Source organism: Oncorhynchus clarkii, chromosome 11 (genome assembly GCF_045791955.1).
Source record: "Oncorhynchus clarkii lewisi isolate Uvic-CL-2024 chromosome 11, UVic_Ocla_1.0, whole genome shotgun sequence".
Taxonomy (NCBI): Eukaryota; Metazoa; Chordata; class Actinopteri; order Salmoniformes; family Salmonidae; genus Oncorhynchus; species Oncorhynchus clarkii.
Window position 1 is genome coordinate 5,976,351 of NC_092157.1, and position 24,574 is coordinate 6,000,924.

The window sequence follows — 24,574 nt, forward strand, 5'->3', positions numbered from 1 at the left end:
TGACTATGGTCAATTAAATCATAAATTCACTGATTTGATGCAGTCCAAACAGAATAGAAAATGGGATTATTTGATTCGGTGAAAAATGATTAATGAAAACATTCATTAAAGAGTCAAGGCCCAAAGCCTTCATTTTGAATGACGTCATCCTGCTACTGGAACAGACGAGGCGGAAGAGAAAGTCCCTTGGGTAGATTGTGTGACTGCGGACGTCGATTCCAGGAACACCTAAAAGAGCAGCTCCAGTTCATTTCAACGCTGTTTACATTGATCTCTCAAGTGGAAAACAACACATAACTGCCCAAAAATATCGGGGGCCATGGAGTTGAATGGCAAAGAGGAACTCAAAGGACCCGTGTTGCATATCGTGGTAGTCGGATTTCACCACAAGAAAGGCTGTCAGGTACGTCAATCTCGTGAGGCATGCTAACTAGGAAGTCTGGGCAGTGGAGATCCATAAAGCACACTAGCTGCTGCCCAGGCAACTATTAGCAGAAAATAGTGGAGAGCTGCTCCTACTAGGAGGCTACATTACGCGTCAAGCAGAGCATTGGGTAAGGGCTGGGGGTGTGAGTGAATGAGCTGTTTAGTTATTTGACTGATTAGCAACAGTAACAACAACCCAGGCAGGGACTTTTGCTGTTGGGTCATTCCACGTAATTTCAACAAGCCATGTACTCACAATCTCAGATAGTTTTGAAATCGTGTTCTGTAGTTAGAAACAGATAAAATGAGCATTCCTGACACATTATTTTATCACTGAGAAGAATGTAACTGATTGCACACAAATTGGTCATTTGAATTCATAGGATTGATTTAATCTTCAATTAATATTGTACCTAACATCCGATTTGAAACATAATTCTTCCTAAACAATGAGTACGACACAAGGAATCTAATACAATTATCAATAGGTCTCTTGTGTTTATGACGTGCATCACATTTTTTTCCTTTGCAACTTTGCTTCGAAAACCAATAGCTTTTGCTCATGATGAAAATAAATTGTGTGGTCGTCCTCCATAATATCAAGCCATTTCTCCATCCATGAAAACGGGGTGTCAGGGACCCGGTAGGCTGTCATTATAAATAAGGATATATATATATATATTTTTTATTATTCTTATTATTTTTTTGATTACTTATAAATAAGGATTTGTTCGTAACTGACTTGCCTAGTTACATAAATGTTGAATACATTTTTGTTTTATTATATATATATTTTTTTATAAAGTTAGTCAGTTTGTCCTTCTCTTAGGCTTAATTGTGTCCTGGAAACGGCACCTTTGTGTGTGGTTTGTTCCATTTAAAAAAAGGTCTAGATTAGTTATACCATTCCTGACAATTGGTGAATACACAAACCATTAGGCTACTGCAGTTCTAAAGGTCTCTAATGGTTTTCGATGGTAAAAGTCCCAAACACACACAGTATAGTGTTTTTTTTTTAATGGTATTGTGTTGGGAAGGATTACGACACAAATTGGAGGTTCGGTATTTATTTATATTTATTAAAGATGATATGAATGCAATACATTAAAATGACCAATGTGGGGGCACTCGATTATCTTCATTCCTCTGAGATCATAATCTCATCTGTTTCTATTCACAGAAAGAAAGAAAAAAGATTTCAGAACAATCTGAGCTGGTGGGTGTTGAAATCCTGTTTCTTGTGCTTTTTGGAGTGGAATGACTCTGTTCTGTTCAACCCACCAGTGGTTGACTGACAAGACACTAGTGCCTGGTAGTCACTGATGACCTGTTTTATGAACCAGCACAGATTGGGACAGGCCAGCAGGGATTTATTTTTTTTTGTTGCTCAGTATCTTTGTTGCATAACACAGTTGTAAACAATTAGGGACCACCTTGTTGGCTTACCTAGAATTATTCAAAGTGCATGGTCGGGCTATATTGTGAAGAACTACAATCAATGTCATTTACTGAAAAGTCTATAATCAATCAGAATTTAATTTGCACTTTTCCCTGACATGAGATCTTATCTCCTCACGGCTAATTTCCTCGCTCTTGGCCAGAGGTTTTTATTTCGACCTGCCAATGTTTGTACTGCTAGCCTATACTCCCTCAGTCATGTGACTGTTATTGAAGAATGTATCATACGCAAATCCATCTATACACACAGTCTACTCCCTCAGTCATGTGACTGTTATTGAAGAATGTATCATACGCGAATCCAAATCCATCTATACGCACAGTCACTGCCTGCAATGTTGTTGTCACTGTGGTTTCAAGGATTAGCCTAAAGTTTAGTGAGTCATTTGACAAAATTTTAAGGAGAGCTTGACAGACATGATGGACTACAAGGGCAGTGTTTACGCCTGGTAATTACCCTAGTGAAAGGTTGTGTGTGGGGGTGTGTGTGTGTGTTTGCATGCATGCAGAAAGAGTCCACCTGCTCATCCAGTCAGGAAATGAACAGGGACAAGATAATACCTCAAGTGTATTCCAATAATAATACAGAGCTTCTGAAGAGAGTAGGGACTATCCCTTCTGAGGCACACCATAAAGAATGGACGGGGAGATACACCAAACGTGTTTTCAACAACCACAATTTGCCCAAAGGCCTTGTTGTATGTTCATGCACATGAGCCTTTAATAAACAGCAGACGCTAGGGCCTGTTCTGCTTCTGCAACCACAGACTGGACAAATTATTATTCTTCAATTCAATTTGTATTAGTGTCTGTTTAGTTTCTGCTCCTAAAATTGTTTCCAGATTATTTCTAAGTACCCTTTCTGTCAGGAACCATAGAGCCAGCATTCCATGTCAGCATAGGTATCTCCCGTTGTCTTGGCAATTCTCACATTACATGCTTTTTACTCTTTAAAAATATATATATATATATCACAAACCACTTTTTCAGAAAATCATGATGATTTTAGTCATTTTTTTAGACCTGTACATGCCTCCTGTCAGACTCTATGATGTGTGAACCGTGACAATACGGAAAATTTCAGGAAAGTGCCGTTGTAAAAACTATCAAGTGCTATGATGAAACTGTCTCTCATGAGGACCGCCACAGGAAAGGAAGACCCAGAGTTGCTTCTGCTGCAGAGGACAAGTACATTGGAGTGACTACTTTGAGAAACAGACTCCTCACAAGTCCTCAAATGGCAGCTTCATTAAATAGTACCCGCAAAACACCAGTCTCAACGTCAACAGTGAAGAGGCGACTCCGGGATGCTGGCCTTCTAGGCAGAGTTCCTCTGTCCAGTCTCAACGTCAACAGTGAAGAGGCGACTCCGGGATGTTGGCCTTCTAGGCAGAGTTCCTCTGTCCAGTCTCAACGTCAACAGTGAAGAGGCGACTCCGGGATGCTGGCCTTCTAGGCAGAGTTCCTCTGTCCAGTCTCAACGTCAACAGTGAAGAGGTGACTCCGGGATGTTGGCCTTCTAGGCAGAGTTCCTCTGTCCAGTCTCAACGTCAACAGTGAAGAGGCGACTCCGGGATGTTGGCCTTCTAGGCAGAGTTCCTCTGTCCAGTCTCAACGTCAACAGTGAAGAGGCGACTCCGGGATGTTGGCCTTCTAGGCAGAGTTCCTCTGTCCAGTCTCAACTTCAACAGTGAAGAGGCGACTCCGGGATACTGGCCTTCTAGGCAGAGTTCCTCTGTCCAGTGTCTGTGTTCTTTTGCCCATCTTAATCTTTTATTTTTTTTGGCCAGTCTGGGATATGGCTTTTTCTTTGCAACTCTGCCTAGAAGGCCAGCATCCCGGAGTCGCCTCTTCACTGTTGACGTTGAGACTGGTGTTTTGCGGGTACTATTTAATGAAGCTGCCAGTTGAGGACTTGTGAGGCGTCTGTTTCTCAAACTAGACACTAATGTACTTCCATGCACTCCCGCATGTTGTCCTGACTCTACACTCCCGTGTGTTGTCCTGACTCTACACTCCCTCCCTCATGCTGTCCTGACTCTACACTCCCTCGTGCTGTCCTGACTCTACACTCCCTCGTGTTGTCCTGACTCTACACTCCCTCCCTCGTGTTGTCCTGACTCTACACTCCCTCCCTCGTGTTGTCCTGACTCTACACTCCCTCCCTCGTGTTGTCCTGACTCTACACTCCCTCCCTCGTGTTGTCCTGACTCTACACTCCCTCCCTCGTGTTGTCCTGACTCTACACTCCCTCCCTCGTGCTGTCCTGACTCTACACTCCCTCCCTCGTGTTGTCCTGACTCTACACTCCCTCCCCCGTGTTGTCCTGACTCTACACTCCCTCCCTCGTGTTGTCCTGACTCTACACTCCCTCCCTCGTCTTGTCCTGACTCTACACTCCCTCCCTCGTGTTGTCCTGACTCTACACTCCCTCCCTCGTGTTGTCCTGACTCTACACTCCCTCCCTCGTGTTGTCCTGACTCTACACTCCCTCCCTCGTGTTTTCCTGACTCTACACTCCCTCCCTCGTGTTGTCCTGACTCTACACTCCCTCCCTCGTGTTGTCCTGACTCTACACTCCCTCGTGTTGTTCTGACTGTGTGATCTCATATTTTCCCTGTCTTATTTTAAGCCCCAGGAGTAAAACAGAAGATTAAATCATGACTAGCTGAATAAAGACAGACTTGCTTTCTAGTTGAGTCATTTTAGCTACTCCCAGGTCTATGCTGAGCCAATCTGTTCCATGGGTAAGATGGATAGCTTTTTAACTGTGTGTGTAGGTTAGTAGGATGGATCGTGGGTGCTGGTTTCTGGGTGCTGGTTTCTGGGTGCTGGTTTCTGGGTGCTGGTTTCTAGGTGCTGGTTTCTAGGTGCTGGTTTCTGGGTGCTGGTTTCTGGGTGCTGGTTTCTGGGAGCTGGTTTCTAGGTGCTGGTTTCTGGGTGCTGACATCTGCAGTGTTTTCTCTCTCTTCCCCAGGTGGAATACTCCTACCCTCCCCTCATCCCTGAGGAGGGCCATGACAGCAACAACCTGCCTGAGGAGTGGAAGTACCTGCCTTTCCTTGCCCTGCCTGACGGAGCACACAACTACCAAGAAGGTACATAAACACCCTGACCCCTGACCTTTACCCTGACCCTTAACCCTGCCTGACGGAGCACACAACTACCAAGAAGGTACATAACACCCTGACCCCTGACCTTTACCCTGACCCTTAACCCTGCCTGACGGAGCACACAACTACCAAGAAGGTACATAAACACCCTGACCCCTGACCTTTAACCTGACCCTTAACCCTGCCTGACGGAGCACACAACTACCAAGAAGGTACATAACACCCTGACCCCCTGACCTTTACATAAAAACCAAATGGCACACTTCCTTTTATAGTGCACTACCTTTTGACCAGCGCCCATAGGGTGCAATTTGGGACACAACCAGATACTTCCTCTTTTTGTCTTTCCATCTTTCAACCTCTCCTTCCTGTGTTACTACACCGCTCCTGACAGTTTAAAAATGATTCTACTGTCACATTTAGCCCCGCCGTCTTCACCCCGTTTGAGACTCTGTTATTGCGTCTTACCTGCTAAAATAAGTGTCAAATAAATCTGCTGATGATGAGTCCTCATTACCTTAAAATGGACAGCTTTAGGGCCTCCCGGATGGCGCAGTGGTCTAGGGCACTGCATCGCAGCGCTCGCTGTGCCACCAGAGACTCTGGGTTTGCGCCCAGGCGCTGTCGCAGCCGGCCGCGACCGGAAGGTCCGTGGGGCGACGCACAATTGGCCTAGCGTCGTCCGGGTTAGGGAGGGTTTGGCCAGTAGGGATATCCTTGTCTCATCGCGCACCAGCGACTCCTGTGGCGGGCCGGGCGCAGTGCACGCTGACCAGGTCGCTAGGGTACGGTGTTTCCTCCGACACATTGGTGCGGCTGGCTTCCGGGTTGGAGGCGCGCTGTGTTAAGAAGCAGTGCGGCTTGGTTGGGTTGTGTATCGGAGGACGCATGACTTTCAACCTTCGTCTCTCCCGAGCCCGTTTAGGAGTTGTAGCGATGAGACAAGATAGTAACTACTAACAATTGGAAACCACGAAAAGGGGGTAAAAAATAATAATACAATTTTTAAAATTAAAAAATGAACAGCTTTGTCATCATGTTTGGCTTAGCCGAACTGGGCTACTGCAGTGCTCATGTTAGTATGTGAAATCATCAGGAAGTCATGTTGGAAATGAGATATATATATATTTTTTTAAAGCTAGTTAGGTCATATAGACTAGCTGTGGTGCAGCGTGTGACTGTTGTTGTTCTGCAGGGTAATGTTGCCTTGAGGCCCTCCATCTTGGCAAGCCTCCTTCTGTTGTTCATGATGTCACTGAGGCCAACAGGCCGGGCCGTTAGCCAGTCAGCACTCACTCATCATGTGATCTGATTTTTCCTTTTGGTCTGCTACTTGACCCGGTGCTGTCGTTAAGCAGTACAGACGGAGGGAGTGGACTCGATTCACAGTAATATTTTGCAACACATCCTCTTTCAAGGATATATAACGGATAGGCCTAGTAAGATAAGAAAGCTGAACAATATTATAGATATGAAGTCTGTGTTCTACATCTGTATTAGTAAAAATGATTAGTTTAACTGCACGGTATGTGTAAAACCAGATTTGAAATCATCTCTGGAACTGTACAAGTCCTCACCTAGTCCATGTTTTACACTGTAGGCCCTGTAGTGTCGTCTGGGAGTGATTCACTGGCTGCTTGTTGGCCGGGTGCATTAACCTCACCGACGCAGTACATTTTGATTAGGGAGTGATTCACTGCAGTGCAGTCGGGCTACAGGAGCAACGGGCAACATGAGACAGACTCATGCATGGGATGGCACAGATTATTGGAGTAGAGCAGGGCAGTGCATCGTGCTGCTGAGGAGAGGAAGCTAGTAGACTACAGCTGTGTGGCTCTTCATGTGTCCTTTGGCTGTGCTGTTGCTCTGGTCCAGGGTGTTACATGCTGCTTGCTGACGCTAAAGGCTCAGGGTCAGTGAGCCGCGAGTAACGCCCTGGACCAGAGCTAGCTGGACTGTGCCGTCCAGTCTGTCTGCCCCGACCAGTCTCTGGCCTTGGTTGCAGTCACAGAGACGGGTCCTTGGTTACAGTCACGGAGACGGGTCCTTGGTTACAGTCACGGAGACGGGTCCTTGGTTACAGTCACGGAGACGGGTCCTTGGTTACAGTCACGGAGACGGGTCCTTGGTTACAGTCACGGAGACGGGTCCTTGGTTACAGTCACGGAGACGGGTCCTTGGTTGCAATCACGGAGACGGGTCCTTGGTTACAGTCACGGAGACGGGTCCTTGGTTGCAGTCACGGAGGCGGGTCCTTGGTTGCAGTCACGGAGACGGGTCCTTGGTTACAGTCACGGAGACGGGTCGTTGGTTACAGTCACGGAGGCGGGTCCTTGGTTGCAGTCACGGAGACGGGTCCTTGGTTGTAGTCATGGAGACGGGTCCTTGGTTGTAGTCACGGAGACGGGTCCTTGGTTGCAGTCACGCAGACGGGTCCTTGGTTACAGTCACGGAGACGGGTCCTTGGTTACAGTCACGGAGACGGGTCCTTGGTTACAATCACGGAGACGGGTCCTTGGTTACAGTCACGGAGACGAGTCCTAGCTCTGAGAGGGAGGATGCCTTAGCAACATTAGAAAAAAAACACTCCGTCTCTTACCGTCGTCATGGCCACTGGCCTCCTGATCCAAGTCAGAACCCCAGATTCTCTGATCTAATTGACTGACATTTCCACAGATCCTCGTATACATCCACATGTAGTCTTATGTAGTCTTATGTAGCCTTATGTAGCCTCATGTAGCCTTATGCAGCCTTATGTAACCTTATGTAGCCTTATGTAGCCGTAATAATAACTGCCACTGTTTGGAATCACGTGCTCCTCCTTCCATCCCATCAGTTTATGGAGGATGTGATTTTCAAACATTTGACAGTAATTATATACCGGTCTGTGAGGCTAACGATGTTTTGGTGCTGAGTACAACAACAGAGGGAAGATAACAAGGTGATTTTCAGAGTCGTCTTTCGGTCGCTACAAACAACAGATTCTCACTTCTTAATGTGTAATTAATTTGCTAGTGCTGAAATTGCTGTTTCCGTTCTTTGTTTAGTTTTTTTGTTGGCTAATTAACTAAGGACCACGTTACGACAGATCTGAGATCAGAGAGAGTTGTATAACTCTCTTATCTGGAGCGACTTACAGGCAGTGCATTGGTGAAAACAACTGCATGTTATTGCAGGTGGACCATTCCTGGAAAATAGCGGCTAATGATGTGATTTGTTGTTTTGTTGTTTCTCAGACACCGTGTTCTTCCACCTCCCTCCTCTCGCTGGAGCAGATGTGAAGTGTGTGTACGGAGTCTCCTGCTATCGCCAAATAGAAGCTAAGGTTGGTTCCCCCTCATGTCTTTACCAGCTGGTCTACAGAGTAGAGTCTCTACACCAGCTGGTCTACAGAGTAGAGTCTCTACACCAGCTGGTCTACAGAGTAGAGTCTCTCTACCAGCTGGTCTACAGAGTAGAGTCTCTCTACCAGCTGGTCTACAGAGTAGAGTCTCTCTACCAGCTGGTCTACAGAGTAGAGTCTCTCTACCAGCTGGTCTACAGAGTGGAGTCTCTCTACCAGCTGGTCTACAGAGTGGAGTCTCTCCACCAGCTGGTTGACAGAGTAGAGTCTCTACACCAGCTGGTCTACAGAGTAGAGTCTCTCTACCAGCTGGTCTACAGAGTAGAGTCTCTCTACCAGCTGGTCTACAGAGTAGAGTCTCTCTACCAGCTGGTCTACAGAGTGGAGTCTCTCTACCAGCTGGTTGACAGAGTAGAGTCTCTACACCAGCTGGTCTACAGAGTAGAGTTTCTACCAGCTGGTCTACAGAGGACCACTGTACTACAGAGTAGAGTCTCTACCAGCTGGTCGACAGAGTAGAGTCTCTCTACCAGCTGGTCGACAGAGTAGAGTCTCTCTACCAGCTGGTCGACAGAGTAGAGTCTCTCTACCAGCTGGTCGACAGAGTAGAGTCTCTCTACCAGCTGGTCGACAGAGTAGAGTCTCTACACCAGCTGGTCTACAGAGTAGAGTCTCTACACCAGCTGGTCTACAGAGTAGAGTCTCTACACCAGCTGGTCTACAGAGTAGAGTCTCTCTACCAGCTGGTCTACAGAGTAGAGTCTCTCTACCAGCTGGTCTACAGAGTAGAGTCTCTCTACCAGCTGGTCTACAGAGTGGAGTCTCTCTACCAGCTGGTCTACAGAGTGGAGTCTCTACACCAGCTGGTCTACAGAGTAGAGTCTCTCTACCAGCTGGTCGACAGAGTAGAGTCTCTCTACCAGCTGGTCTACAGAGTAGAGTCTCTCTACCAGCTGGTCTACAGAGTAGAGTCTCTCTACCAGCTGGTCTACAGAGTGGAGTCTCTCTACCAGCTGGTCGACAGAGTAGAGTCTCTACACCAGATGGTCTACAGAGTAGAGTCTCTACACCAGATGGTCTACAGAGTAGAGTCTCTCTACCAGCTGGTCTACAGAGTAGAGTCTCTCTACCAGCTGGTCTACAGAGTAGAGTCTCTCTACCAGCTGGTCTACAGAGTAGAGTCTCTCTACCAGCTGGTCTACAGAGTAGAGTCTCTCTACCAGCTGGTCTACAGAGTAGAGTCTCTCTACCAGCTGGTCTACAGAGTGGAGTCTCTCTACCAGCTGGTCTACAGAGTAGAGTCTCTCTACCAGCTGGTCTACAGAGTGGAGTCTCTACACCAGCTGGTCTACAGAGTAGAGTCTCTCTACCAGCTGGTCTACAGAGTAGAGTCTCTCTACCAGCTGGTCGACAGAGTGGAGTCTCTCTACCAGCTGGTCTACAGAGTGGAGTCTCTCTACCAGCTGGTCGACAGAGTAGAGTCTCTCTACCAGCTGGTCGACAGAGTAGAGTCTCTACTCATTTCTCGGTGGTTATGTTTCCTGACTGTTTCCTGACTGTTTCCTGACTGTTTCCTGACTGTTTCCTGTTTGTTTCCTGACTGTTTCCTGACTGTTTCCTGTCTGTTTCCTGTCTGTTTCCTGTCATCAGTGTTTTGTTATTTTTCTTTTTCAGTCCCTGAAGGTCCGTCTGGCTGACGTCACCAGGGAGACGGTCCAGAAGAGTGTGTGTGTCCTCAGTCAAGTGGTGAGTGTCTGTGTGTGTGTGTGTGTGTGTGTGTGTGTGTGTGTGTGTCCTCAGTCGAGTGGTGAGTGTCTGTGTGTGTGTGTGTCCTCAGTCGAGTGGTGAGTGTCCTGATGTGACAAAGAGGGAGAGAGGGGTGGGGATCGCTCTATGAAAAGTCACACAGTGACCCCTGGGTCAGTGGACAGCCTCCTCTCTGTCCATACGCCCCCGATGACCCCTGGGTCAGTGGACAGCCTCCTCTCTGTCCCTACGACCCCCAGCCCTCTATGACCCCTGGGTCAGTGGACAGCCTCCTCTCTGTCCCTACGACCCCCAGCCCTCTATGACCCCTGGGTCAGTGGACAGCCTCCTCTCTGTCCCTACGACCCCCAGCCCTCTATGACCCCTGGGTCAGTGGACAGCCTCCTCTCTGTCCGTACGCCCCTGATGACCCCTGGGTCAGTGGACAGCCTCCTCTCTGCCCGTAGGCCCCCGGCCCTCTATGACCCCTGGATCAGTGGACAGCCTCCTCTCTGTCCGTATGCCCCCGATGACCCATGGGTCAGTGGACAGCCTCCTCTCTGTCCCTACGACCCCCAGCCCACTATGACCCCCTGGGTCAGTGGACAGCCTCCTCTCTGTCCGTAGGCCCCCGGCCCTCTGTGACCCCTGGGTCAGTGGACAGCCTCCTCCTGGAATCAAAATTAAATATAGCTCAGTGAAGTTGCACATTGGTGAAATCAGCCATTATTCAGTTTGAATTATAGACGCCTGGTGAGGACCCTTCACTGAGTCAATGATGTCCTTCTTCCCCAGCCTCTGTACGGTCTCCTCCAAGCTAAACTGCAGCTCATCACACACGCCTACTTTGAGGAGAAAGACTTCTCACAGATTTCGATATTGAAGGTGAGTGTTTCCAGTCAGCTCTCTTTCACAGTCAGATGTTTAATCACCAAGTCTTTAATCACTTTATTCCATGATGTGTGACCTCACGCGTTTGTGGAACATTGAACTCAGAACCTTGTCTTACCCCTCCTCTCTCTCTCCCCCCTCTTTCTCTATATCCCTCATCTCTCTCTCCCCCATCTTTCTCTCTCTACCCCTCCTCTCTCTACCCCTCCTCTCTTTCTCCCCCCTCTTTCTCTCTCTACCCCTCCTCTCTCTACCCCTCCTCTCTCTACCCCTCCTCTTTCTCTCTCTACCCCACCTCTCTCTACCCCTCCTCTTTCTCTCTCTACCCCTCCTCTTTCTCCCCCCTCTTTCTCTCTCTACCCCTCCTCTTTCTCTCTCTACCCCTCCTCTTTCTCCCCCCTCTTTCTCTCTCTACCCCTCCTCTCTCTACCCCTCCTCTTTCTCTATCTACCCCTCCTCTCTCTACCCCTCCTCTTTCTCTCTCTACCCCTCCTCTCTTCCTCCCCCCTCTTTCTCTATATCCCTCATCTCTCTCTCCCCCATCTTTCTCTCTCTACCCCTCCTCTCTCTACCCCTCCTCTCTTTCTCCCCCCTCTTTCTCTCTCTACCCCTCCTCTCTCTACCCCTCCTCTCTCTACCCCTCCTCTTTCTCTCTCTACCCCTCCTCTTTCTCCCCCCTCTTTCTCTCTCTACCCCTCCTCTCTCTACCCCTCCTCTTTCTCTCTCTACCCCTCCTCTTTCTCCCCCCTCTTTCTCTCTCTACCCCTCCTCTCTCTACCCCTCCTCTTTCTCTATCTACCCCTCCTCTCTCTACCCCTCCTCTTTCTCTCTCTACCCCTCCTCTCTTCCTCCCCCCTCTTTCTCTCTCTACCCCTCCTCGCTCTCTCCCCCCTCTTTCTCTCTCTACCCCTCCTCTCTTTCTCCCCCCTCTTTCTCTCTCTACCCCTCCTCTCTTTCTCCCCCCTCTTTCTCTCTCTACCCCTCCTCTCTTTCTCCCCCCTCTTTCTCTCTCTACCGCTCCTCGCTCTCTCCCCCCTCTTTCTCTCTCTACCCCTCCTCGCTCTCTCCCCCCTCTTTCTCTCTCTACCCTTCCTCGCTCTCTCCCCCCTCTTTCTCTCTCTACCCCTCCTCTCTCTCTCCCCCCTCTTTCTCTCTCTACCCCCCTTCTCTCTCCCCCCTCTTTCTCTCTTTACCCCCCTTCTCTCTTTCTCCCCCCTCTTTCTCTCTCTCTCTTTCTCCCCATCTGTAGGAGTTGTATGAACACATGAACAGCTCTCTGAGAGGGACAGCTCTAGAGGGATCCCAAGTGTTCCTGGGTAAAACTGTTCTGCTATTCTCCCTGGCTTCAAATGGCACCCCATTCCCTTCATAGTGCCCTGCTATAGACCCTTCATAGTGCCCTGCTATAGACCCTTCATAGTGCCCTGCTATAGACCCGTCATAGTGCCCTGCTATAGACCCTTCATAGTGCCCTGCTATAGACCCTTCATAGTGCCCTTCATAGTGCCCTTCATAGTGCCCGTCATAGTGCCCTGCTATAGACCCTTCATAGTGCCCTTCTATAGACCCTTCATTGTGCCCTGCTATAGACCCGTCATAGTGCCCTGCTATAGACCCTTCATAGTGCCCTTCATAGTGCCCTGCTATAGACCCTTCATAGTGCCCTTCATAGTGCCCTTCATAGTGCCCGTCATAGTGCCCTGCTATAGACCCTCCATAGTGCCCTTCATAGTGCCCTGCTATAGACCCTTCATTGTGCCCTGCTATAGACCCTTCATAGTGTCCTGCTATAGACCCTTCATAGTGCCCTGCTATAGACCCTTCATAGTGCCCTGCTATAGACCCTTCATAGTGCCCTGCTATAGACCCTTCATAGTGCCCTGCTATAGACCCTTCATAGTGTCCTTCATAGTGCCCTGCTATAGACCCTTCATAGTGCCCTGCTATAGACCCTTCATAGTGCCCTGCTATAGACCCTTCATAGTGCCCTGCTATAGACCCTTCATAGTGCCCTGCTATAGACCCGTCATAGTGCCCTGCTATAGACCCTTCATAGTGCCCTGCTATAGACCCTTCATAGTGCCCTGCTATAGACCCTTCATAGTGCCCTGCTATAGACCCTTCATAGTGCCCTGCTATAGACCCTTCATAGTGCACTGCTATAGACCCGTCATAGTGCCCTGCTATAGACCCTTCATAGTGCCCTGCTATAGACCCTTCATAGTGCCCTGCTATAGACCATTCATAGTGTCCTTCATAGTGCCCTGCTATAGACCCTTCATAGTGCCCTGCTATAGACCCTTCATAGTGCCCTTCATAGTGCCCTTCATAGTGCCCGTCATAGTGCCCTGCTATAGACCCTTCATAGTGCCCTGCTATAGACCCTTCATAGTGCCCTTCTATAGACCCTTCATTGTGCCCTGCTATAGACCCGTCATAGTGCCCTGCTATAGACCCTTCATAGTGCCCTTCATAGTGCCCTGCTATAGACCCTTCATAGTGCCCTTCATAGTGCCCTTCATAGTGCCCGTCATAGTGCCCTGCTATAGACCCTCCATAGTGCCCTTCATAGTGCCCTGCTATAGACCCTTCATTGTGCCCTGCTATAGACCCTTCATAGTGTCCTGCTATAGACCCTTCATAGTGCCCTGCTATAGACCCTTCATAGTGCCCTGCTATAGACCCTTCATAGTGCCCTGCTATAGACCCTTCATAGTGCCCTGCTATAGACCCTTCATAGTGTCCTTCATAGTGCCCTGCTATAGACCCTTCATAGTGCCCTGCTATAGACCCTTCATAGTGCCCTGCTATAGACCCTTCATAGTGCCCTGCTATAGACCCTTCATAGTGCCCTGCTATAGACCCGTCATAGTGCCCTGCTATAGACCCTTCATAGTGCCCTGCTATAGACCCTTCATAGTGCCCTGCTATAGACCCTTCATAGTGCCCTGCTATAGACCCTTCATAGTGCCCTGCTATAGACCCTTCATAGTGCCCTGCTATAGACCCTTCATAGTGCACTGCTATAGACCCGTCATAGTGCCCTGCTATAGACCCTTCATAGTGCCCTGCTATAGACCCTTCATAGTGCCCTGCTATAGACCATTCATAGTGTCCTTCATAGTGCCCTGCTATAGACCCTTCATAGTGCCCTGCTATAGACCCTTCATAGTGCCCTGCTATAGACCCTTCATAGTGCCCTGCTATAGACCCTTCATAGTGCCCTGCTATAGACCCGTCATAGTGCCCTGCTATAGACCCTTCATAGTGCCCTGCTATATACCCTTCATAGTGCCCTGCTATAGACCCTTCATAGTGCCCTGCTATAGACCCTTCATAGTGCCCTGCTATAGACCCTTCATAGTGCACTGCTATAGACCCGTCATAGTGCCCTGCTATAGACCCTTCATAGTGCCCTGCTATAGACCCTTCATAGTGCCCTGCTATAGACCCTTCATAGTGCGCTGCTATAGACCCTTCATAGTGCCCTGCTATAGACCCTTCATAGTGCCCTGCTATAGACCCTTCATAGTGCCCTGCTATAGACCCTTCATAGTGCCCTGCTATAGACCCTGCGTTAGACACTGCTTTAGGCCCTGCTTTAGGCTTTAGGCCCTGCTTTAGGCTTTAGGCCCTGCTTTAGGCCCTGCTTTAGGCTTTAGGCCCTGCTTTAGGCCATGCTTTAGGCTTTAGGCCCTACTTTAGGCTTTAGGCCCTGCTTTAGGCCCTGCTTTAGGCTTTAGGCCCTGCTTTAGGCCCTGCTTTAGGCTTTAGGCCCTGCTTTAGACCCTGCTTTAGGCCCTCTTTAGGCTTTAGGCCCTGCTTCTAGACCCTTCTTTAGACCCTGCTTTAGGCCCTGCTTTAGGCTTTAGGCCCTGTTTTAGGCCCTGCTTTAGGCTTTAGGACCTGTGTTAGGCTTTAGGCCCTGCTTTAGGCCCTGCTTTAGGCCCTGCTTTAGGCTTTAGACCCTGCTTTAGGCTTTAGGCCCTGCTTTAGACCCTGCTTTAGGCTTTAGGCCCTGCTTTAGGCCCTGCTTTAGGCTTTAGGCCCTGCGTTAGGCTATAGGCCCTGGTCATCTGTGGGGTGATCAGGTGTCTATTGTTGTAGACCTCTAACATGTCCTAGATTAGCTGCAGAAATATGTCTGTCACATGTGACTATTGAGCCACTTGTTATGGTGATAAACCCAGCTTACAGAAACAGGGTGCATCTTTTCAAGGGGGGGAGGGGTCTTCTCTCATGACGTTGAGCACTCAGCTGGCATCCAAAATGGCTCCCTATTTCCTATGTAGGGCCCATGGAGCTCTGGTCAAAAGTATTACCCTCTATAGGGAATGGGGGTGTAATTTGGGACACATATTCACACGTGTGATAGAAATGTCCTCCTTGAGGCAAATTTCACATTCTTCACATTCTCTCCCGACAGGTATGTCACCAAGAGATTTAATACTGCACTTTCGACACAAGGTACATTTCATGTGTTTTGAGGCAAGCAGATGACTTGTAAAGGTTTAAGATGAGTCCCAAATGGCACCCTATTCCCTATATAGTGCACTACTTTTGACCAGAGCCCCAGAGAACCATAGCCCAGAGATCTGTAGCCCAGAGATCTGTAGCCCAGAGATCTGTAGCCCAGAGATCTGTAGCCCAGAGAACTGTAGCCCAGAGAACTGTAGCCCAGAGAACTGTAGCCCAGAGAACTGTAGCCCAGAGATCTGTAGCCCAGAGAACTGTAGCCCAGAGAACTGTAGCCCAGAGAACTGTAGCCCAGAGAACCGTAGCCCAGAGAACCGTAGCCCAGTGAACTTGTAGCCTGAAGAACCGTAGCCCAGAGAACCGTAGCCCAGAGAACCGTAGCCTGACGAGCAGTAGCCCAGTTCCCTGTGGGATCTGGTCTTAAAGTAGTGCACTATAAACGGAGTAGGGTGCCATTTGGGAAATCCTCCTGGAAACATCTGCCAAAGACTGTAGTTTAATTGTTGTGCTTGAATTAACCTGCTTCCTTTAACTCTCCCCTTCTCTCTCTCTCCCCTTCTCTCTCTCTCTCTCTCTCTCTCTCTCTCTCTCTCTCTCTCTCTCTCTCTCCTCTCTCAGGTTCTGATCCTCTTCAAACTGATTCTGCTGGAGAAGAAGGTGAACACGTGATTTAGCACCAACAGCATATCACAACCCAATGACATGTACCACACACAGTGACCTCACAGCAAGAGAGCACGTCGTCAGTCATCGTATATACAGTGCCTTGCGAAAGTATTCGGTCCCCTTGAACTTTGCGACCTTTTGCCACATTTCAGGCTTCAAACATAAAGATATAAAACTGTATTTTTTTGTGAAGAATCAACAACAAGTGGGACACAATCATGAAGTGGAACGACATTTATTGGATATTTCAAACTTTTTTAACAAATCAAAAACTGAAAAATTGGGCGTGCAAAATTATTCAGCCCCCTTAAGTTAATACTTTGTAGCGCCACCTTTTGCTGCGATTACAGCTGTAAGTCGCTTGGGGTATGTCTCTATCAGTTTTGCACATCGAGAGACTGACATTTTTTCCCATTCCTCCTTGCAAAACAGCTCGAGCTCAGTGAGGTTGGATGGAGAGCATTTGTGAACAGCAGTTTTCAGTTCTTTCCACAGATTCTCGATTGGATTCAGGTCTGGACTTTGACTTGGCCATTCTAACACCTGGATATGTTTATTTTTGAACCATTCCATTGTAGATTTTGCTTTATGTTTTGGATCATTGTCTTGTTGGAAGACAAATCTCCGTCCCAGTCTCAGGTCTTTTGCAGACTCCATCAGGTTTTCTTCCAGAATGGTCCTGTATTTGGCTCCATCCATCTTCCCATCAATTTTAACCATCTTCCCTGTCCCTGCTGAAGAAAAGCAGGCCCAAACCATGATGCTGCCACCACCATGTTTGACAGTGGGGATGGTGTGTTCAGCTGTGTTGCTTTTACGCCAAACATAACGTTTTGCATTGTTGCCAAAAAGTTCAATTTTGGTTTCATCTGACCAGAGCACCTTCTTCCACATGTTTGGTGTGTCTCCCAGGTGGCTTGTGGCAAACTTTAAACAACACTTTTTATGGATATCTTTAAGAAATGGCTTTCTTCTTGCCACTCTTCCATAAAGGCCAGATTTGTGCAATATACGACTGATTGTTGTCCTATGGACAGAGTCTCCCACCTCAGCTGTAGATCTCTGCAGTTCATCCAGAGTGATCATGGGCCTCTTGGCTGCATCTCTGATCAGTCTTCTCCTTGTATGAGCTGAAAGTTTAGAGGGACGGCCAGGTCTTGGTAGATTTGCAGTGGTCTGATACTCCTTCCATTTCAATATTATCGCTTGCACAGTGCTCCTTGGGATGTTTAAAGCTTGGGAAATCTTTTTGTATCCAAATCCGGCTTTAAACTTCTTCACAACAGTATCTCGGACCTGCCTGGTGTGTTCCTTGTTCTTCATGATGCTCTCTGCGCTTTTAACGGACCTCTGAGACTATCACAGTGCAGGTGCATTTATACGGAGACTTGATTACACACAGGTGGATTGTATTTATCATCATTAGTCATTTAGGTCAACATTGGATCATTCAGAGATCCTCACTGAACTTCTGGAGAGAGTTTGCTGCACTGAAAGTAAAGGGGCTGAATAATTTTGCACGCCCAATTTTTCAGTTATTGATTTGTTAAAAAAGTTTGAAATATCCAATAAATGTCATTCCACTTCATGATTGTGTCCCACTTGTTGTTGATTCTTCACAAAAAAAATACAGTTTTATATCTTTATGTTTGAAGCCTGAAATGTGGCAAAATGTCGCAAAGTTCAAGGGGGCCAAATACTTTCGCAAGGCACTGTATATATATATATAAAACACACTACCCCAAGAGGGACTGAACGAGCATAAGTTCCCTGGAGATGTTTTATCTCCCCATAGATGACTCTGTGTATGTCGTCGTCCCCCCCCCCCCCCCCCCCCCTCTCAGGTCCTGTTCTACGTGTCTCCAGTCAACAGGCTAGTAGGAGCTCTGATGACCGTACTGTCTCTGTTCCCAGGTGAGAAGAGTCCACCAGTCACTTGTGTGCCTCAAATGGCACCCTATTCCCTATATACAGTAGTTTTTAAACATTTATTTAATTTAACCTTTATTTAACTAGGCAAGTCAGTTAAGAACAAATTCTTATTTACAATGACGGCCTACACCGGGTAACAGTGGGTTAACTGCCTTGTTCAGGGACAGAACAACAAGTTTACCTTGTCAGCTCGGGGATCCGATCTAGCAACCTTTCAGTTTCTGGTCCAACACTCTAACCACTAGGCTACCTGCCACCTCTACACTCTAACCACTAGGCTACCTGCCACCTCTACACTCTAACCACTAGGCTACCTGCCTCCCCTCCACTCTAACCACTAGGCTACCTGCCACCTCTACACTCTAACCACTAGGCTACCTGCCACCTCTACACTCTAACCACTAGGCTACCTGCCACCTCTACACTCTAACCACTAGGCTACCTGCCACCTCTACACTCTAACCACTAGGCTACCTGCCACCTCCACACTCTAACCACTAGGCTACCTGCCACCTCTACACTCTAACCACTAGGCTACCTGCCTCCTCTACACTCTAACCACTAGGCAACCTGTCGCCCCTACACTCTAACCACTAGGCTACCTGCCGCCTCTAACCACTAGGCTACCTGCCGCCTCTAACCACTAGGCTACCTGCCGCCTCTAACTACCTGCCGCCTCTTGGGGATCCGATCTAGCAACCTTTCAGTTTCTGGTCCAACACTCTAACCACTAGGCTACCTGCCACCTCTACACTCTAACCACTAGGCTACCTGCCACCTCTACACTCTAACCACTAGGCTACCTGCCTCCCCTCCACTCTAACCACTAGGCTACCTGCCACCTCTACACTCTAACCACTAGGCTACCTGCCACCTCTACACTCTAACCACTAGGCTACCTGCCACCTCTACACTCTAACCACTAGGCTACCTGCCACCTCTACACTCTAACCACTAGGCTACCTGTCACCTCTACACTCTAACCACTAGACTACCTGCCTCCTCTACACTCTAACCACTAGACTACCTGCCTCCTCTACACTCTAACCACTAGGCTACCTGCCTCCTCTACACTCTGGGGCGGCAGGGTAGCCTAGTGGTTAGAGCGTTGGACTAGTAACCGGAAGGTTGCGAGTTCAAACCCCCGAGCTGACAAGGTACAAATCTGTCGTTCTGCCCCTGAACAGGCAGTTAACCCACTGTTCCCAGGCCGTCATTGAAAATAAGAATTTGTTCTTAACTGACTTGCCTGGTTAAATAAAGGTAAAATAAAAAATAAAAAAAAATAAAAAAAACTCTAACCACTAGACTACCTGCCTCCTCCACACTCTAACCACTAGACTACCTGCCTCCTCCACACTCTAACCACTAGGCTACCTGCCACCTCTACACTCTAACCACTAGGCTACCCTGCCTCCTCTACACTCTAACCACTAGGCTACCCTGCCTCCTCTACACTCTAACCACTAGGCTACCTGCCACCTCTACACTCTAACCACTAGGCTACCTGCCACCTCTACACTCTAACCACTAGGCTACCTGCCACCTCTACACTCTAACCACCAGGCTACCTGCCCCCTCTACACTCTAACCACTAGGCTACCTGCCACCTCTACACTCTAACCACTAGGCTACCTGCCACCTCTACACTCTAACCACTAGGCTACCTGCCACCTCTACACTCTAACCACTAGGCTACCTGTCACCTCTACACTCTAACCACTAGACTACCTGCCTCCTCTACACTCTAACCACTAGACTACCTGCCTCCTCTACACTCTACACTCTAACCACTAGACTACCTGCCTCCTCTACACTCTAACCACTAGGCTACCTGCCGTCCCTACACTCTAACCACTAGGCTACCTGCCTCCTCTACACTCTAACCACTAGGCTACCTGCCACCTCTACACTCTAACCACTAGGCTACCTGCCACCTCTACACTCTAACCACTAGGCTACCTGCCGCCTCTACACTCTAACCACTAGGCTACCTGCTGCCTCTACACTCTAACCACTAGGCAACCTGCCACCTCTACACTCTAACCACTAGGCTACCTACCACCTCTACACTCTAACCACTAGACTACCTGCCGCCTCTACACTCTAACCACTAGGCTACCTGCCTCCTCTACACTCTAACCACTAGGCTACCTGCCACCTCTACACTCTAACCACTAGGCTACCTGCCACCTCCACACTCTAACCACTAGACTACCTGCCTCCTCTACACTCTAACCACTAGGCTACCTGCCTCCTCTACACTCTAACCACTAGGCTACCTGCCTCCTCTACACTCTAACCACTAGGCAACCTGTCGCCCCTACACTCTAACCACTAGGCTACCTGCCGCCTCTAACCACTAGGCTACCTGCCGCCTCTAACCACTAGACTACCTGCCACCTTTACACTCTAACCACTAGCCTACCTGCCACCTCTACACTCTAACCACTAGGCTACCTGCGTCCTCTACACTCTAACCACTAGGCTACCTGCCACCTCTACACTCTAACCACGAGGCTCCCTGCCACCTCTACACTCTAACCACTAGGCTACCTGCTGCCTCTACACTCTAACCACTAGGCAACCTGCCACCTCTACACTCTAACCACGAGGCTACCTGCCACCTCTACACTCTAACCACTAGGCTACCTGTCACCTCTACACTCTAACCACTAGACTACCTGCCGCCTCTACACTCTAACCACTAGGCTACTTGCCGCCTCTACACTCTAACCACTAGGCTACCTGCCACCTCTACACTCTAACCACTAGGCTACCTGCCACCTCTACACTCTAACCACTAGGCTACCTGCCACCTCTACACTCTAACCACTAGGCTACCTGCCACCTCTACACTCTAACCACTAGGCTACCCTGCCACCTCTACACTCTAACCACTAGGCTACCCTGCCTCCTCTACACTCTAACCACTAGGCTACCCTGCCACCTCTACACTCTAACCACTACGCTACCTGCCGCCTCTACACTCTAACCACTAGGCTACCCTGCCACCTCTACACTCTAACCACTAGGCTACCTACCACCTCTACACTCTAACCACTAGGCTACCTGCCGCCTCTACACTCTAACCACTAGGCTACCCTGCCACCTCTACACTCTAACCACTAGGCTACCTACCACCTCTACACTCTAACCACTAGGCTACCTGCCACCTCTACACTCTAACCACTAGGCTACCTGCCTCCTCTACACTCTAACCACTAGGAAACCTGAGTATGGGTGATATCTTGAGTATGAGTGATATCGCGAGTATGGGTGATTTTTTTGTACATATGTTGTTGGATTCTTCTTCCCCCATACTGAAGGTCAAAGGTGATGTTGAGTCCTATAGGTCAGGATATCATGTATGCTGTGTTTCTTCCTCTAGGTATGATAGAGCACGGCCTGGCTGACTCCTCCCACTACCGGCCAAAGAGCAGCGTCTCCGAGGATATCACACTAGGAGAATGTGTGTCTGGGGCAGAGGACTTGGTCTCTGTTTCCGTCACTGACGTCACCAACGCTACCGTGGAGCTAATGGGGGAGGAGGGCTTCGGAGAGGACCACACCACCTCCACCGTGAAGGCTTCACGGAGGACATTGCCTTCCCCAGAGACCTCCACCCCAGCTAGGGAGAACACCCAGCTGAAGCCCCCCTCCCGGACTTCCCCAGACTCCTCGGAGAGCGACTGGGAGACACTGGATCCCAGTGTTTTGGAGGAAGGGACTAGTGACTCAGAGGTGGGGGGTTCAGGGGGTCTGGAGACAGGTATCCCCATCACGGTGCAGCCCCGGGGCCTGTCGGCAGGTCCAGGAGGCCAGGGAGCCGTCTCTCAGGGCTTGGTGTCTGGACTGGAAGAGGATCAATATGGCCTGCCACTCGCCATCTTCACCAAGGTACCCAACTCAACACAGATCCTTTCAGCGTACACTTAGAAAGATATTTATCGGCGTCTGTAGATCTCTCTCACTGTCGACCAATCAACTAGCAGTGTTTCTAATCCACAGAGACCTTAACCTGCTTTTTAAATTATTCACCTACATGTTGCCATGGCAACAGCCAACTGATCTAGCGTTCCTCTTTAGTTACAGGGTGGGGGGTGGATCGTTCCTCTTTAGTTACAGGGTGGGGGGTTGATCATTCCTCTTTAGTTACAGGGTGGGGGTGGATCGTTCCTCTTTAGTTATAGGGTGGGGGTGGATTGTTCCTCTTTAGTTACAGGGTGGGGGTGGATCATTCCTCTTTAGTTACAGGGTGGGGGGTTGATCATTCCTCTGTAGTTACAGGGTGGGGGTGGATCGTCCCTCTTTAGTTACAGGGTGGGGGTGGATTGTTCCTCTTTAGTTACAGGGTGGGGGTGGATCGTTCCTCTTTAGTTACAGGGTGGGGGTGGATCGTTCCTCTTTAGTTACAGGGTGGGGGTGGATCATTCCTCTTTAGTTACAGGGTGGGGGGTGGATCGTTCCTCTTTAGTTACAGGGTGGGGGGTGGATCGTTCCTCTTTAGTTACAGGGTGGGGGTGGATCATTCCTCTTTAGTTACAGGGTGGGGGTGGATCGTTCCTCTTTAGTTACAGGGTGGGGGTGGATCGTTCCTCTTTAGTTACAGGGTGGGGGTGGATCGTTCCTCTTTAGTTACAGGGTGGGGGTGGATCGTTCCTCTTTAGTTACAGGGTGGGGGTGGATCGTTCCTCTTTAGTTACAGGGTGGGGGTGGATCATTCCTCTTTAGTTACAGGGTGGGGGTGGATCGTTCCTCTTTAGTTACAGGGTGGGGGGTTGATCATTCCTCTTTAGTTACAGGGTGGGGGTGGATCGTTCCTCTGTAGTTACAGGGTGGGGGTGGATCGTTCCTCTTTAGTTACAGGGTGGGGGTGGATCGTTCCTCTGTAGTTACAGGGTGGGGGTGGATCGTTCCTCTTTAGTTACAGGGTGGGGGTGGATCGTTCCTCTTTAGTTACAGGGTGGGGGTGGATCGTTCCTCTTTAGTTACAGGGTGGGGGTGGATCGTTCCTCTTTAGTTACAGGGTGGGGGTGGATCATTCCTCTTTAGTTACAGGGTGGGGGGTGGATCGTTCCTCTTTAGTTACAGGGTGGGGGGTGGATCGTTCCTCTTTAGTTACAGGGTGGGGGGTGGATCGTTCCTCTTTAGTTACAGGGTGGGGGTGGATCATTCCTCTTTAGTTACAGGGTGGGGGGTGGATCGTTCCTCTTTAGTTACAGGGTGGGGGTGGATCGTTCCTCTTTAGTTACAGGGTGGGGGTGGATCGTTCCTCTTTAGTTACAGGGTGGGGGTGGATCGTTCCTCTTTAGTTACAGGGTGGGGGTGGATCGTTCCTCTTTAGTTACAGGGTGGGGGTGGATCATTCCTCTTTAGTTAAAGGGTGGGGGGTTGATCATTCCTCTTTAGTTACAGGGTGGGGGTGGATCGTTCCTCTTTAGTTACAGGGTGGGGGTGGATCGTTCCTCTTTAGTTACAGGGTGGGGGTGGATCGTTCCTCTTTAGTTACAGGGTGGGGGTGGATCGTTCCTCTTTAGTTACAGGGTGGGGGTGGATCGTTCCTCTTTAGTTACAGGGTGGGGGTGGATCATTCCTCTTTAGTTACAGGGTGGGGGGTTGATCATTCCTCTTTAGTTACAGGGTGGGGGTGGATCATTCCTCTTTAGTTACAGGGTGGGGGGTGGATCGTTCCTCTTTAGTTACAGGGTGGGGGTGGATCGTTCCTCTTTAGTTACAGGGTGGGGGTGGATCGTTCCTCTTTAGTTACAGGGTGGGGGTGGATCGTTCCTCTTTAGTTACAGGGTGGGGGTGGATCATTCCTCTTTAGTTACAGGGTGGGGGGTGGATCATTCCTCTTTAGTTACAGGGTGGGGGGTTGATCATTCCTCTTTAGTTACAGGGTGGGGGGTGGATCATTCCTCTTTAGTTACAGGGTGGGGGTGGATCATTCCTCTTTAGTTACAGGGTGGGGGTGGATCATTCCTCTTTAGTTACAGGGTGGGGGGTGGATCGTTCCTCTTTAGTTACGGGGTGGGGGGTTGATCGTTCCTCTGTAGTTACAGGGTGGGGGTGGATCGTTCCTCTTTAGTTACAGGGTGGGGGTGGTTTGTTCCTCTTTAGTTACAGGGTGGGGGTGGATCGTTCCTCTTTAGTTACAGGGTGGGGGGTGGATCGTTCCTCTTTAGTTACGGGGTGGGGGGTTGATCGTTCCTCTGTAGTTACAGGGTGGGGGTGGATCGTTCCTCTTTAGTTACAGGGTGGGGGTGGATCGTTCCTCTTTAGTTACAGGGTGGGGGTGGATCGTTCCTCTTTAGTTACAGGGTGGGGGGTTGATCGTTCCTCTTTCGTTACAGGGTGGGGGTGGATCGTTCCTCTTTAGTTACAGGGTGGGGGTGGATTGTTCCTCTTTAGTTACAGGGTGGGGGTGGATCATTCCTCTTTCGTTACAGGGTGGGGGGTTGATCGTTCCTCTTTCGTTACAGGGTGGGGGGTTGATCGTCCCTCTATAGTTACAGGGTGA

General features: G+C 49.2%; 1 protein-coding gene across 1 annotated transcript in view; it reads left to right on the top strand.

Annotated features, from left to right (window-relative positions):
* Positions 1–176: 176 nt before the first annotated feature.
* The window catches only part of LOC139420135 (late secretory pathway protein AVL9 homolog), a 49,363-nt gene continuing 24,965 nt past the window's right edge, over positions 177–24,574 (top strand). The window contains exons 1-10 of the mRNA XM_071169897.1: positions 177–403; positions 4,862–4,982; positions 8,234–8,322; positions 10,015–10,086; positions 10,882–10,971; positions 12,227–12,293; positions 15,404–15,444; positions 16,072–16,110; positions 17,964–18,033; positions 21,443–21,951. Of these exons, the coding sequence (XP_071025998.1) occupies positions 320–403; positions 4,862–4,982; positions 8,234–8,322; positions 10,015–10,086; positions 10,882–10,971; positions 12,227–12,293; positions 15,404–15,444; positions 16,072–16,110; positions 17,964–18,033; positions 21,443–21,951 (1,182 nt within the window). The 5' untranslated portion in view covers positions 177–319. The remainder of the gene's footprint in view (positions 404–4,861; positions 4,983–8,233; positions 8,323–10,014; positions 10,087–10,881; positions 10,972–12,226; positions 12,294–15,403; positions 15,445–16,071; positions 16,111–17,963; positions 18,034–21,442; positions 21,952–24,574) is intronic.